General features: G+C 36.3%; 1 protein-coding gene across 4 annotated transcripts in view; it reads left to right on the forward strand.

Annotated features, from left to right (window-relative positions):
• Nucleotides 1–205: 205 nt before the first annotated feature.
• The window catches only part of LOC591644 (centrosomal protein of 290 kDa), a 73,858-nt gene continuing 57,764 nt past the window's right edge, over nt 206–16,299 (forward strand). For all 4 annotated transcript variants that reach the window (XM_030988565.1, XM_030988563.1, XM_030988566.1 and 1 more), the window contains exons 1-8: nt 206–343; nt 1,613–1,751; nt 2,634–2,787; nt 3,704–3,759; nt 4,763–4,906; nt 13,480–13,533; nt 14,294–14,446; nt 15,064–15,246. In XM_030988565.1, coding sequence (XP_030844425.1) covers nt 1,659–1,751; nt 2,634–2,787; nt 3,704–3,759; nt 4,763–4,906; nt 13,480–13,533; nt 14,294–14,446; nt 15,064–15,246 — 837 coding nt within the window. In that variant the 5' untranslated portion in view covers nt 206–343; nt 1,613–1,658. The remainder of the gene's footprint in view (nt 344–1,612; nt 1,752–2,633; nt 2,788–3,703; nt 3,760–4,762; nt 4,907–13,479; nt 13,534–14,293; nt 14,447–15,063; nt 15,247–16,299) is intronic.

The raw sequence follows: 16,299 nt of genomic DNA on the forward strand, positions 1-16,299 counted from the left end.
TGGTCATAGAACCTCATATGCACCAAATGTACAATAAAATGTTTTCTTCAGTGCCCAACCCATTCTCAACCTCGATTACGATGCCCATATTCAACTGCAGGAAGTGGGGTGGGGAGGGGGGGGGGGGAGGGGTGTCTTTTTTTTTTTTTTAATTCGGGAGAGCCAATAAATCGAAAACATTCGCAATCAGTCTGCTGCCATCTGCGTCGATATTCGTTGTGATGGACGCTGAATGAAAAATGGCTCTTTCGTCAACATTCCGTTGATGCCGATTCAAACCTTCGGATCCAAACTAGAATCGTTAAAACAACAAGTGTTAGAAGACTCCTAGCTTTTCAGCAGGTAATGTACTTCTTAGAACCTAGGTCTTTCTAATATACTCATAAATTCCATTAGCTTTTATATCTCTGCTAATGCCCTTTTCTCTGTTGAAATCTCTGTTTAGAGGTCTACTCGTAATTTGGAGCTGGAATTGAGCTCCATCGAAGCCACCCTGCGCGCTGCGCCTGAACTGGTGGCCTAGGAATGAACTACGGTACGTTAGATTTGGCTAGTGTGCGCACGCTAGCCTAGTATGACCGAAAGTTTCAGTCTCTAATATCGACGGTTGTTCCGCTGAGATTCTGATTCTGTTCTGATCCTGGTCCTGATCCTCAAGAGGGATATATAGATGACCAATAAGAACGTTATCGTTTAAGAGAGAGTGTTTGTTGCTTCTAGAACATTTTAGAATTGAGTCAGTAGGCCTACCCCGCCATATTATTATTAGTAGATCTAGATCTATAGCTAGGTACGGTATGCAATTGCGTTTTGCAGCGGTAAACCATAGCATGTTTCTATATTCTTTTGTGATGACGTCAAGTATATGCGCTTCACAGTTCCTATCATATAACACACATAGATCTAGACTACAACAATTTGGCTTCGTAAGAAATCAAGATTCAGATAATTTATTGCCATGTAAAAAATACATAAAATTTCTTTTTCAGACATTTGAAAGTGCATTCATGTAAATAAATATATAAATACATTTTAACATAACATTTGACAATCATCAATAATCTCAATTTTAAAGTATATTGTAATAAGATTTAGATGCCCGTAGGACCTCTGTTTCATGCTGAGGCCACGCACTAACATGTTTTAAAAAAACTGGGTTTACCCAGCATATGTGAAGGAGCCTTAGAAATGAAGTTGAGTTCTGATCATGCGATTGCATTGTGGAAGAAACGGTGTGGAATCGACCAGAAAAGGTTGATCATCTAGCATAATTTGTGTGTATTGCAAGGTTCGGGAATCATCAAAATGATAAGAAATTTGGCCAAGTCTTGGTAAAGTTACAAACACTGTACACAGAAAGATGTATATGGGACTACACGAACACGTGGCGTAAAAATCCTACCCCGAGTTTTACGATGTTACATGACATATTTAGAATATGAAGGCATTTGAAGAGCCATGCTTTTCAAGGAACATGTCTTATCTGATGTTCTTCCACACTTGCATAATAAGAATGATAATGCTCACAAATTATTTTTCACCTCTTCCCAGAACTCAACCTTCTCTTTAAATCACACTTTGATGATTATTCTGTATCTGCTTGCACATCCGTAGGAGCTCTGTTAGTTACCCGTGGGAGAGTGGACTGATCCATCGCCATGGCACCCATCAACTGGGAGACCATCATGGAGGTGGAGAGTACGGAGATGACTGACGAGATGGCTGATGAACTCTTTGAAATGTTAGCCGAGGTAAGGATAACCTGAATATGAAACACTTTGAAGATGATAACAAATGAGACAAATCACCAAAAATGTGTTTTTCTCGCCGCGGCACTAATGTCCTTTGGCAAGACATTGATCTACATTTGCCACACTCAACCCAGTTGATGTAAATGGGTACCTGGCAGGAATTGATTCCTTGAAATGCTGGAGCGCTGTATACGGCAGCTAGGCTAAAGCCGGGGTAATAATAAATGCGCCTCGGAATAGAATTTCTAGATAGACGACACTATAGAAATGCCTATTATTATTTTTATTATTACATGTATGTATACATGTATATTCACTAACTGTTTGAAAGTCTTTTATGTTCTTGTTTTGGTGTTTGTTTTTAAATTTAAAAAATATTCTTATTTTTGTTAATGTCTATAAATCTAAAAGTAATGTATGAAATGCATTTTATTAGTTGGCAATTGGTTCCCTTTTAAGGCTAGCATTGGTTTATAAACAGAGATTAGTGCAAAACAAAGCACATTGAGAGATCGTTGTGACTTGCGCAATCAAAGGTCAATTCGCGTAGCTCCAAATAATTCCCTCCACATACAATCTATGTGGTTGCGTACGCATGCGCGTGTCACAACCATCTCTCTTAATATGTAGCAAAAGAAAATGTGCCCCCGAAAGTCAGAAAACAGTACCATTAACATAATATTTGTTTTTAAAAGAAATGAGAAAACTTAAAATCATACTTAAAATACGTAATCAAGCTAAGAGAAATTTGACTTGTAGTACCCCTGAATATTCAAGCCCTACCTATGAAAGATAATGATTTCATGGGTTCAAAATATATCTTTGATATGACTTGATTGGTTCTACACCTATATAAGCAATCATGTGATTGGTTAATTTTAGGTTGACCAGGCTGATGCTAAGGATGATGAGCAATGGCAGCAGCTGTTTGATGTGACTAGGGCCATCATGCTGATGAAGTCTGCCCAAGCTAACGTTGCCCTCGAGGAGCTTGAGCAGCTAGCCACTGAACAGGGCAAGGAAGGTGTCATGAATGGTGGGTCATTTTCAAAAGAGGTCCCATTCCTTGTGGTCAGTGAAAAAAAAAATACATGGGGGCTCGGGGCGATTTAGCCCCCGAAATGCCCCCAAAGAGCCCCCGAAAATCAGAAAAGAGCACCATAAATTTGCATTGAGTTCAATGCAAAACAAATTTTAGAATGTTATTTTCATGCAGGCAAGCTTGAAAAGTAGCCCCGAAAAATAATTTTTTTTTTTTTTCCTAAGTATCGTTGGGTGGGGTTTATATCCTTCATGTATTTGTTGTTGTTTTTATTAAAGGGATTGGGTATCTTTGCCTCTGATTCTAAACAAAATCTTGCATTTAGCTCATGCTGCAATCATAATTATAAACCTTTAGGTCAGTCAGGAATCCCCTGACTTTTACAAGCCGATCGCCTGATTATCAAGATATTTATGATTGGAATTAGAAATGTCAAAAACTGTTTGCCAAACAGTTTTGAACAGTTTATTAAACACTACAGTCTATTGGGGAAAATGAGTATGGTAAAACTGGTCACTCAAAGATTTTTACTTTTTTGAAGCACTTTGTGATCATTTTGAAGCGCAATTTTTGTAGGGCTATTACACCATATCACAGACACTGATAACATGTAGGGCCATGCGTCTCAGATTTGTAAAACTGGAGACATTGATAAACAATGCCTTTAAATGATATTATGATATTTAGAATAGGAAACCTGAATTACAAGCTTTACTTTTAAAGGTTTCCTTCATGATACATCTAGTATTCATTTGCTTACCACATTAAATGATTAATATTTGTGTTTTATTGGAAACTGAACTTATATCTCGAGAAGAAGAAGGAGGAAATTGTGCATAGAAAGTTACAATGCAGTTTTTTTTTGTGAGAGTATTTTTTTCTTAATTTTCTTATTTTTTTTAAATTACAGAACAAGGATTAATCGACCAGATCAGAGAGCTGGAGGAGGAAAATAAGAGATTAGAGGTAAAAACTTTACTAACACTTTGCAATGAATACAGCAGAAGGTTTCCCTTTAGATAGTGTACAACTGAGCTTATCAAGATGCCACCAAACTTCCAACGAATACACAGTGTGTGCTCCACACATGCCACAAATCCCCCCTGTGCCAAGTTTATTTTGAGATAATCTGATAATCTAATGGTGCGATCAATAGTGCGTGCGAAGCACCCAGCACAGTACAATGAGCATGAACAATAACTGCTATTACGAATGTGAGCATGCATGCATAAAGCAGCGAAGCTGTGGCTCGCTCGCGTGAATTGAGCAGCCAATCGATAGTGTGCTCGCGTGTACAAAGCACTATAATGGTAGCGTGGATGCGGCCTTAAGGCAGGATATGAGTTTTTAAAAAACTCAAGCATATATGTCTGCTGCCCGCAAATAGTAAAATGTAAGGGCCACCATATTCATTATCATTGGCAGTAATGCTCTTCTTGTGGGCAGGCAACGATGTTATGCACATTTTAATGAGTCTCGATCATTATAAATTATGCCAGTAAATTTAGTTTTATACCCCAGACACACCGCCAAACCGACTTCAGACTGACTTATTTTCTGCCATGTTAAGGGTAATGCAATATTTTGGGTCGGTCTGAGGGGCGTTTCACAAAGATTCTAAGTCGAACTTAACTCTAAGTTGGACTTAAATATTATGGAGAGCCATTTGTAGCCTTATAATGAAATATATTCAAAAGCAAAAATTTATGTATTTTAGACTTTTCATAAATTCCACATCAAAAACATGAAATCTTTCAGGATAAGAGAAGATATGAATGATTTGAATCAACATTTTATGCCTTTTAAAATAACTTTTTTTTAAATTTTCATAGACACTAACGGCTTCCCATAATTTTTAAGTCCAACTTAGAGATAAGTTCAACTTAAGGTCTTTGTGAAACACCTTCCTGGTGCCGGTCTTGTCGGTGTACCTCAGGTATTAATGTTCAATGTTTGTTCTGTTTTCCAGCGCATGGGAGGAGCCGGGGGATCCAGAGACACCCGTCAGCTCCAGAATGAGGTCCATGAACTCAGCAGGCAGGGGGATCTGCTCCAGAGGGAGCTCAAGGAGAAAGAGAGGGATCTTTACAAGGAGAAGTCTGAAGCAGAGAGGGTGAGTTGGAGAGATCTTTTTCTTTGCAGAGTGACCAGTCCTTGGTGGTCAACATCATGTTAAAGACAGGGTATCAAAGGTCATGGAAAAAAACTGGAATGTCATGGCAAAAAACTAATTCTTCTCAAAAGGAATGGAAAGGAATGAAAAGTAATGGAAAGGAATGGAAAGGAATGGAAAGTAATGGAAAGGACTGGAAAGGAATGCAAAGGAATGCAAAGGAATGCAAAGGAATGGAAAGGAATGGAAAGGAATGCAAAGGAATGCAAAGGAATGCAAAGGAATGCAAAGTAATGCAAAGGAATGCAAAGGAATGCAAAGGAATGCAAAGGAATGCAAAGTAACGGAAAGGACTGGAAAGTCATAGCAAAAAACGAATTCTTCTCAAAAGGAATGGAAAGGAATGAAAAGTAACTAGACATATAATACTTGTTTGGAACAAGTATAGGTGGGCTGGTCAACTAACATTTGAGACAAAATAGGGCAAAAATAAGCGACATACTGCTTACAAATTCTTAAAAGACAATATCATGTAGATTCATAACGTGAACTAAATTCACCTTCTATAGGCATAACACGCAAATTATGAAGTTTTTGACATGAGGCCTTTAATCAAAATTTTCACTATGATGACGTCATCAAAATGAAAAATGGTTATTACTGCGCTTGTAGAGAATTGTCTTAGCTACAACATATCGAAATTTTGAAGAAAATTGATCAATATTTACAGAGATACAATCAATTTTACATAAATATGCTGACGTCATAATATGCAAATTCGTATTTTGAGTTCCAAGGCCATTGTGATGATGTCACGATACACTTAATGGCCAAATGAGACATGGAATCATATTTCCGACTCATACTCTATCTTAATATGAAAAAAAATTGAGGATCCTGGTGCATTCCAAAGAGCTATAACGGATTTTGTATAGGCATGTTTTTGCCCATATATGCTATGTATTAAAAGACCTCGCGCGCACTGACATTTATCTTGAATTTACGCTCATCTTGTTAATAATGGTCATAAAGAGATAAACATGGAATCAAATTCCTTGAAAAAATATGAGAAATATCATGAAAGAAAAAAAAATGGCGATTCTATGTTTTTTAATGGTGTTACGCGCGAAAACGCGCGCGCGCATGCTCGTACGCGCGATTTTTTATAAAATGCTTAAAATGACCTGAAACGTATGCAAAATAAATTTGAGACGATTTTAAGCATTTAAAAATTTTGCGCGCGCATTGACGCGCGGACGTACGCGCACGCGCGCGTTTTTTGACCTGAAATTGACTGGACTGACATTGACCTTGATCATAATAAATATGAATGAGAAATACCTTTTGGTTATGAAGATATGATCATGAGTTTATTTTCAGAAAATTTCACAAAATGGCGCCTAGATGACGTCATCAGTCAAGGTCAAGGTTGAAAACCTTACTGTGTTTTGTCCATATGCCTATACATATGTGTGCCAAATATCAAAGCATTTGATTAAACCATTTTCAAGATATCTTGTTAACAAAAAAGTGGGTAGAATTAAGAAAAATAAATAATAAACTAGACATATAATACTTGTTTGGAACAAGTATAGGTGGGCTGGTCAACTAAAATTTGAGACAAAATAGAGCAAAAATAAGCGACATACTGCTTACAAATTCTTAAAAAACAATATCATGTAGATTCATAACGTGAACTAAATTCACCTTCTATAGGCATAACACGCAAATTCTGAAGTTTTTGACATGAGGCCTTTAATCAAAATTTTCACTATGATGACGTCATCAAAATGAAAAATGGTTATTACTGCGCTTGTAGAGAATTGTCTTAGCTACAACATATCGAAATTTTGAAGAAAGTTAATCAATATTTACAGAGATACAATCGATTTTACATAAATATGCTGACGTCATAATATGCAAATTCGTATTTTGAGTTCCAAGGCCATTGTGATGATGTCAAGATACACTTAATGGCCAAATGAGACATGGAATCATATTTCCGACTCATACTCTATCTAAATATGAACAAAATTTGAGGATCCCGGTGCATTCCAAAGTGCTATAACGGATTTTGTATAGGCATGTTTTTGCCCATATATGCTATGTATTAAAAGAGCTCGCGCGCACTGACATTTATCTTGAATTTACGCTCATCTTGTTAATAATGGTCATAAAGAGATAAACATGGTATCAAATTCCTTGAAAAAATATGAGAAATATCATGAAAGAAAAAAAAATGGCGATTCTATGTTTTTAATGGTGTTACGCGCGAAAACGCGCGCGCATGCTCGTACGCGCGATTTTTATAAAATGCTTAAAATGACCTAGAACGTATGCAAAATAAATTTGAGACGATTTTGAGCATTTACAAATTTTGCGCGCGCAAGGACGCGCGGACGTACGCGCGTGCGCGCGTTTTTTGACATGAAATTGACCGGACTGATATTGACCTTGATCATAATAAATATGAATGAGAAATACCTTTTGGTTATGAAGATATGATCATGAGTTGATTTTCAGAAAATTTCACAAAATGGCGCCTAGATGACGTCATCAGTCAAGGTCAAGGTTGAAAACCTTACCGTGTTTTGTCCATATGCCTATACATATGTGTGCCAAATTTCAAGGCATTTGATTGAACCATTTTCAAGATATCTTGTTAACAAAAAAGTGGTTAGAAATAAAATAAATAAATAATAATAAAGGCAATTTTAACAAAATTATAAGGTGGTCTGTATAGATACAGCCCACCTGACTAGACATATAATACTTGTTTGGAACAAGTATAGGTGGGCTGGTCAACTAACATTTGAGACAAAATAGAGCAAAAATAAGCGACATACTGCTTACAAATTCTTAAAAGACAATATCATGTAGATTCATAACGTGAACTAAATTCACCTTCTATAGGCATAACACGTAAATTATGAAGTTTTTGACATGAGGCCTTTAATCAAAATTTTCACTATGATGACGTCATCAAAATGAAAAATGGTTATTACTGCGCTTGTAGAGAATTGTCTTAGCTACAACATATCGAAATTTTAAAGAAAATTGATCAATATTTACAGAGATACAATCAATTTTACATAAATATGCTGACGTCATAATATGCAAATTCGTATTTTGAGTTCCAAGGCCATTGTGATGATGTCACGATAAACTTAATGGCCAAATGAGACATGGAATCATATTTCCGACTCATACTCTATCTTAATATGAAAAAAAATTGAGGATCCCGGTGCATTCCAAAGAGCTATAACGGATTTTGTATAGGCATGTTTTTGCCCATATATGCTATGTATTAAAAGACCTCGCGCGCACTGACATTTATCTTGAATTTACGCTCATCTTGTTAATAATGGTCATAAAGAGATAAACATGGAATCAAATTCCTTGAAAAAATATGAGAAATATCATGAAAGAAAAAAAAATGGCGATTCTATGTTTTTTAATGGTGTTACGCGCGAAAACGCGCGCGCATGCTCGTACGCGCGATTTTTTATAAAATGCTTTAAATGACCTGAAACGTATGCAAAATAAATTTGAGACGATTTTGAGCATTTAAAAATTTTGCGCGCGCATTGACGCGCGGACTTACGCGCACGCGCGCGTTTTTTGACCTGAAATTGACTGGACTGATATTGACCTTGATCATGGAAAATATGAATGAGAAATAACTTACCGTTATGAAAATATGATCATAAGTAAATTTTCAGAAAATTCCACAAAATGGCGCCTAGATGACGTCATCAGTCAAGGTCAAGGTTGAAAACCTTACTGTGTTTTGTCCATATGCCTATACATATGTGTGCCAAATTTCAAGTTATTTGATTTAGCCATTTTCAAGTTATCTTGTTAACAAAAAAGTGGTTAGAAATAAAATAAATAAATAATAATAAAGGCAATTTTAACAAAATTATAAGGTGGTCTGTATAGATACAGCCCACCTGATAAAGACGATTTTAACAAAAATATAAGGTGGTCTGTATTAGATACAGCCCACCTGACTAGACATATAATACTTGTTTGGAACAAGTATAGGTGGGCTGGTCAACAAACATTTGAGACAAAATAAGGCAAAAATAAGCGACATACTGCTTACAAATTCTTAAAAGACAATATCATGTAGATTCATAACGTGAACTAAATTCACCTTCTATAGGCATAACACGCAAATTATGAAGTTTTTGACATGAGGCCTTTAATCAAAATTTTCACTATGATGACGTCATCAAAATGAAAAATGGTTATTACTGCGCTTGTAGAGAATTGTCTTAGCTACAACATATCGAAATTTTGAAGAAAATTGATCAATATTTACAGAGATACAATCAATTTTACATAAATATGCTGACGTCATAATATGCAAATTCGTATTTTGAGTTCCAAGGCCATTGTGATGATGTCACGATACACTTAATGGCCAAATGAGACATGGAATCATATTTCCGACTCATACTCTATCTTAATATGAAAAAAAATTGAGGATCCTGGTGCATTCCAAAGAGCTATAACGGATTTTGTATAGGCATGTTTTTGCCCATATATGCTATGTATTAAAAGACCTCGCGCGCACTGACATTTATCTTGAATTTACGCTCATCTTGTTAATAATGGTCATAAAGAGATAAACATGGAATCAAATTCCTTGAAAAAATATGAGAAATATCATGAAAGAAAAAAAAAATGGCGATTCTATGTTTTTTAATGGTGTTACGCGCGAAAACGCGCGCGCATGCTCGTACGCGCGATTTTTTATAAAATGCTTAAAATGACCTGAAACGTATGCAAAATAAATTTGAGACGATTTTAAGCATTTAAAAATTTTGCGCGCGCATTGACGCGCGGACGTACGCGCACGCGCGCGTTTTTTGACCTGAAATTGACTGGACTGACATTGACCTTGATCATAATAAATATGAATGAGAAATACCTTTTGGTTATGAAGATATGATCATGAGTTTATTTTCAGAAAATTTCACAAAATGGCGCCTAGATGACGTCATCAGTCAAGGTCAAGGTTGAAAACCTTACTGTGTTTTGTCCATATGCCTATACATATGTGTGCCAAATATCAAAGCATTTGATTAAACCATTTTCAAGATATCTTGTTAACAAAAAAGTGGGTAGAATTAAGAAAAATAAATAATAAATAAAGACGATTTTAACAAAAATATAAGGTGGTCTGTATTAGATACAGCCCACCTGACTAGACATATAATACTTGTTTGGAACAAGTATAGGTGGGCTGGTCAACAAACATTTGAGACAAAATAAGGCAAAAATAAGCGACATACTGCTTACAAATTCTTAAAAGACAATATCATGTAGATTCATAACGTGAACTAAATTCACCTTCTATAGGCATAACACGCAAATTATGAAGTTTTTGACATGAGGCCTTTAATCAAAATTTTCACTATGATGACGTCATCAAAATGAAAAATGGTTATTACTGCGCTTGTAGAGAATTGTCTTAGCTACAACATATCGAAATTTTGAAGAAAATTGATCAATATTTACAGAGATACAATCAATTTTACATAAATATGCTGACGTCATAATATGCAAATTCGTATTTTGAGTTCCAAGGCCATTGTGATGATGTCACGATACACTTAATGGCCAAAAGAGACATGGAATCATATTTCCGACTCATACTCTATCTTAATATGAAAAAAAATTGAGGATCCTGGTGCATTCCAAAGAGCTATAACGGATTTTGTATAGGCATGTTTTTGCCCATATATGCTATGTATTAAAAGACCTCGCGCGCACTGACATTTATCTTGAATTTACGCTCATGTTGTTAATAATGGTCATAAAGAGATAAACATGGAATCAAATTCCTTGAAAAAATATGAGAAATATCATGAAAGAAAAAAAAATGGCGATTCTATGTTTTTTAATGGTGTTACGCGCGAAAACGCGCGCGCATGCTCGTACGCGCGATTTTTTATAAAATGCTTAAAATGACCTGAAACGTATGCAAAATAAATTTGAGACGATTTTAAGCATTTAAAAATTTTGCGCGCGCATTGACGCGCGGACGTACGCGCACGCGCGCGTTTTTTGACCTGAAATTGACTGGACTGATATTGACCTTGATCATAATAAATATGAATGAGAAATACCTTTTGGTTATGAAGATATGATCATGAGTTTATTTTCAGAAAATTTCACAAAATGGCGCCTAGATGACGTCATCAGTCAAGGTCAAGGTTGAAAACCTTACTGTGTTTTGTCCATATGCCTATACATATGTGTGCCAAATATCAAAGCATTTGATTAAACCATTTTCAAGATATCTTGTTAACAAAAAAGTGGGTAGAATTAAGAAAAATAAATAATAAACTAGACATGTAATACTTGTTTAGAACAAGTATAGGTGGGCTGGTCAACTAAAATTTGAGACAAAATAGAGCAAAAATAAGCGAGATACTGCTTAAAAATTCTTAAAAAACAATATCATGTAGATTCATGACGTGAACGAAATTCACCTTCTATAGGCATAACACGCAAATTATGAAATTTCTGACATGAGGCCTTTAATAGAAATTTTCACTATAATGACGTCATCAAAATGAAAAATGGTGACATTGAGCTTAAAGAAAATTGTCTTGGCTACAACATATCAAAATTTTGAAGAAAATCGATCAATATTTACAGAGATACAATAAATTTTCCATAAATATGCTGACTTCATAATATGCAAATTCGTATTTTTAGTTCGAAAGCCATTATGATGATGTTTATAATATTTATAATGTTTATAATAATATTTTGAATAGCCAAATGAGACATTAAATCATATTTCCGAATCATTCTCTATCAAAATATGAAACAAAATTGGGGTTCCAGTTCCATCCCAAAGAGCTAGAATAGATTTTGTATTGGCATGTTTTTGCCCACATATGCTATGTATTACAAGAGCTCGCGCGCACAGACATTTATCTTGAATGGACGCTCATCTTGTTCTCAATGGTCATAAAGAAATAAACATGGTATCATATTGTTCGAAAAAATATGGGAAATAACATGAAAGAAAAAAAAAAGGCGATTTTATGTTGTGTAATGGTGTAACGCGCGAAAACGCGCGCGCATGCGCGTGTGCGCATTTTTTTATGAAATGCTTAAAATGGCCTAAAACGTATGCCAAAAATATTTGAGACGATTTTGAGCACTTTAAAATTTTGCGCGCGCACTGACGCGCAGACGTACGCGCACGCGCGCGTATTTTGACCTGAAATTGACTGGACAGATATTGACCTTGATCATGATAAATATGAATGAGAAATACCTTTTGGTTATGAAGATATGATCATGAGTTGTTTTTCAGAAAATTTCACAAAATGGCGCCTAGATGACATCATCAGTCAAGGTCAAGGTTGAAAACCTTACCGTGTTTTGTCCATATGCCTATACATATGTGTGCCAAATTTTTATTTATTTGATTCAGCCATTTTCAAGTTATCTTGCTAACAAAAAAGTGGTAAGAATTAAGAAAAATAAATAATAAAGAAAGGCGATTTTAACAAAAATATAAGGTGGTCTGTATTAGATACAGCCCACCTAATAAAGACGATTTTAACAAAAATATAAGGTGGTCTGTATTAGATACAGCCCACCTGATGAAAGTCGATTGTGGGTGTACTGTGGGTCATGTATGGGTATGGCAGCCTTCCAGTTTGAACCGACAATGGGCATGGTATTCATACGCCTCTTGGATGCTGCTACCCATACCAAAATGGTACTTATCTGGTCATGAAAAATTATGGAAAGTCATTGAATTTGGTATCTGGTAGAGATACACCAGTAAAATATCTGTAGAATAAAAGATGCAAAGACATCTATGAGCCAGAACTCATCTTGGTGGTTAAGACCTTAGCTCTAAAGCATTGATTTAGTATGGCAAGCCAAAAACGCCCCCCCCCCCCCCCAAAAAAAAAAAAAAAAAAAAAAAGGCTGACAAAAATATGGATTGTATCCCATTCCCTATATTTTGACTTTTTTGAAGTTGTGCATGTTCTGCTATGTTTCCTGGGGGGTGTTTCACGAAGACTAAGATCTACTTTAAGTTGGACTTAACTATGGCAGGCCATTCATGTCACTGGTTGCTCTCACCATTGGTCTCTCAATGATGATCTTTAGATAATATTTTGTCCTTCAATAATGAACTATCAACAAATTCAAATTCTGTAGATTTGTGACCATGAACGGCCTGCCATAGTTAAGTCTGACTCAAAGTCGATCTTAGTTTTTGTGAAACACCCCCTGAAGTAATTTGTGTCTCATTATTACAATAACTCGATTCTTAAGTTCAACTGCCCTTCCCCAAATAGGCTTACACTGTTAAAGGTTCATCTGTCTCATGAAAATCCTCACCTTTGTAATTCATTGATTTTTCACTTTGTAGAAGTTACCACAATCAATTTTTTAACCCAAAGAAGGAATATCATATTTGGAATATATTCGTTATGGATCATTGTATAGTTTATTGCCTTATTCATGGTGATATAGTAATTTTATTTGGTTGATTTCTTTATGTATTTGTTTATCTATGACAGCTACACACAAGACTAGAGGAAACCGAAAAGGAAAGCAGAGATATGAAAAGAGAGGTAAGCTTTTCCATTGCATCTAGGGTTTTTGTCAGCTCTTAAAACAGCATTGGTGTGGGGGAACTTTTTCTTTTAAAGGGGGAGGGGGGGGGAATGAAATATTAAGGGCAAACTCTCCCAGGCGAAGGATACTGTTAAGTGTAGGAAATCTGTTTAATAATGCAGGCTGTCCATGTGCAAAATTGCTTTGGTCCCCCCCCCCCCACCCCCTTCCTCTCCTTCTTACAGTTTGCAGTGTACAAAAAATAAATTTTAAAAAATCACACTACAGTTACTGAATAGGTTGTAATACAGTCAAACCTGCTTTAGTGACCACCTGTCTACAAAGACCACCTGTCTACAAAGGCCACATTTGTTGGTACCCTTGAAAATGGATTCTCATTGAAACATGTAATAAAGGAACCTGTCTACAAAGACCACCTGTCTACAAAGGCCACTTTTTGTGTTTCCCTTGGGTGGCCGCTATAGACAAGTTTGACTGTATATAGTTTTAAAAGCTAGGATAATGTCATTTTAATATACTGCTCCTATTATAATTATTATTCTGATTTAAAGTTCATTCAGAAACAAAGTGGTAAACTAGGGCTTTTTGTTTAGCGGGGAAATTAATGGTAACAAGGGTCTACTGGTTTTCACTGAGCTCTGTGTTAAATACACTAACGTCATCATACAAAGAAAAAATGCCTCCGTTTTCTGCGTCTTATCTGAATGGGGCTTACAGTTACTAAGTCAGTCATATTTACCACATTTTTTTTTCTAGATTGATGCGCTTCGTAACGATCTGCGTGATTACCAGAAACAGATGGAATCGCAGCGTGAGAGCCTGAGGACGCGCCGCGGTGACGATGTGGAGTACTCGGATAAGATTCGGCAGAAGAACCGGGAGATCAACTCCCAGCTTGAAGAAATCAAGGTAATTTAGCCCCTCTGTGGCTTGAAAACACCCCTCTCTTTAAGTGAATTGTACCAGGTTTAAATTTGTAGGTACTGGTTTGTGGATTATTCCATTCAGTCCCAGGGGAGGAACAATGCTTTGTTTTTCTTTTTTAACCCCTACTTGACATAAACCTTCGTCTCTCCCAGAATCTGCTTACCTCACCAAGGTATTTGAAGGAAATGGAGCGGAAAGTGAATCTTTTGAGTAGAACTGACTGCTGCTAACCTTTCTTTGACCTCTGCCTGACCTTTATGAACATCCACTTGACCCATCTCTCTCTCCATCTAGAATCTGACCGAGAATATAAAGGAAATGAGCAAAAAATGAATCTTTAGAGTAGAACTGAATGCCATTGGCCTTTCTTTGACCTCTGTCTGACCTTCATGACCCTACTTTGACCCATCTCTCTCTCTCTCTCTCTCTCTCTTCCCATCTAGAATCTGACCGATCACAGTGAGCTGCTGACCGTGAATATAAAGGACATGCAGCAGAAAATGAATCTTTTGAGTAGAACTGACTGCCACTGACCTTCCTTTGACCTCTGTCTGACCTTCATGAACATCCACTTGACCCATCTCTCTCTCCCCATCCAGAATCTGACCGATCACAGTGAGCTCCTGACCGTGACAATAAAGGACATGGAGCAGAAACTGAAAGAAGCGGCTAAGGAGATGGACAGCATTGCCGAGGACTACGTCAAGATTAAGAAACTCTCCGGACAGTCCGACTCCAAAGCTACCCGCCTTAAGCAGGAGAATGATGTGCTCAAAGAACAGGTGACTATTAGGATGATGAAATACGTGTAAAGGACAGTGCATGGTTGGATTCACCACCTAGCATAGCCACACTGTGTGGTATTCTCGCAAGCGGACTAACTTTAATGATAATAATATTACATGAGATTTATATAGCGCCGTTATCCATTTTGATTAAATGCTCAAGGCGCTTCAAAAAAAATTAGGGAACACATTACATCATGACAAAGAATCGTGTACATTTACATTAGAAAGAAAATGCAAAATGAAAGAATGAGTGAATATCTGTCTTCAAAAAGCGAGATTAAACAAATGGAATTTAAGGTTGCTCTTAAAAGAAGTCCATGGTTTAATCCTCCGACCAAGTATGGAATGCCAAGTGTCCATATGAGTATATTTCTGAATAATTTGATAGGTCCCTAAATAACCATGATAACATAAGTATTTCATAGTTATATTGTTGTTTATTAATTAAGTTATTAAATTTTATTTCAATTTAGTGTCAAATTTTATTATTCAAAAACATGTTCATATGGACACTTGGCATTCCAAACTTAGTCGGGGGGATTAAACCATGGACTAAAGTTCCTCAGCTTTCAAGAATACCACCCAGTAGAATTTCATTTACTTAGCAGGAGTCAAATGTGCCGCAGTTAGGGTGACGTTATAACGTCTGGATCTGATTAGCTCACCTTTATAGCTGAGGCTATCAACTGTGCTTAATTAATGCAAAGTCATTATGAATTATGCGTACTCCACATAAGATGATGTCATCAAGTCGAAAGCTCATTTTTAGATCGATAACTTCTGATTTTCGAGTTTTCAGAGAGCTGTTACTCCTCCGACAGACACTAAAATAGCATATATTAGATATTATTAGATATCAGTGTAATATATGAATTATTAACTTTCCGTTGATATACATATATATCATTTTTGGGCCCTTTACCAAAACGAGTTTTCCCTCGTTAGGGCGCCGCTCAGTGGCGACCACCACTGGATTTGTTCTCCCCATCTTTTGGATTATTTGTTACTATTTTGTCTTATTTTGTGAGTGCACTTTGACCTTCATCA

Source organism: Strongylocentrotus purpuratus, unplaced genomic scaffold (genome assembly GCF_000002235.5).
Source record: "Strongylocentrotus purpuratus isolate Spur 01 unplaced genomic scaffold, Spur_5.0 spur5_scaffold_17, whole genome shotgun sequence".
In the NCBI taxonomy this organism is placed as follows: domain Eukaryota; kingdom Metazoa; phylum Echinodermata; class Echinoidea; order Camarodonta; family Strongylocentrotidae; genus Strongylocentrotus; species Strongylocentrotus purpuratus.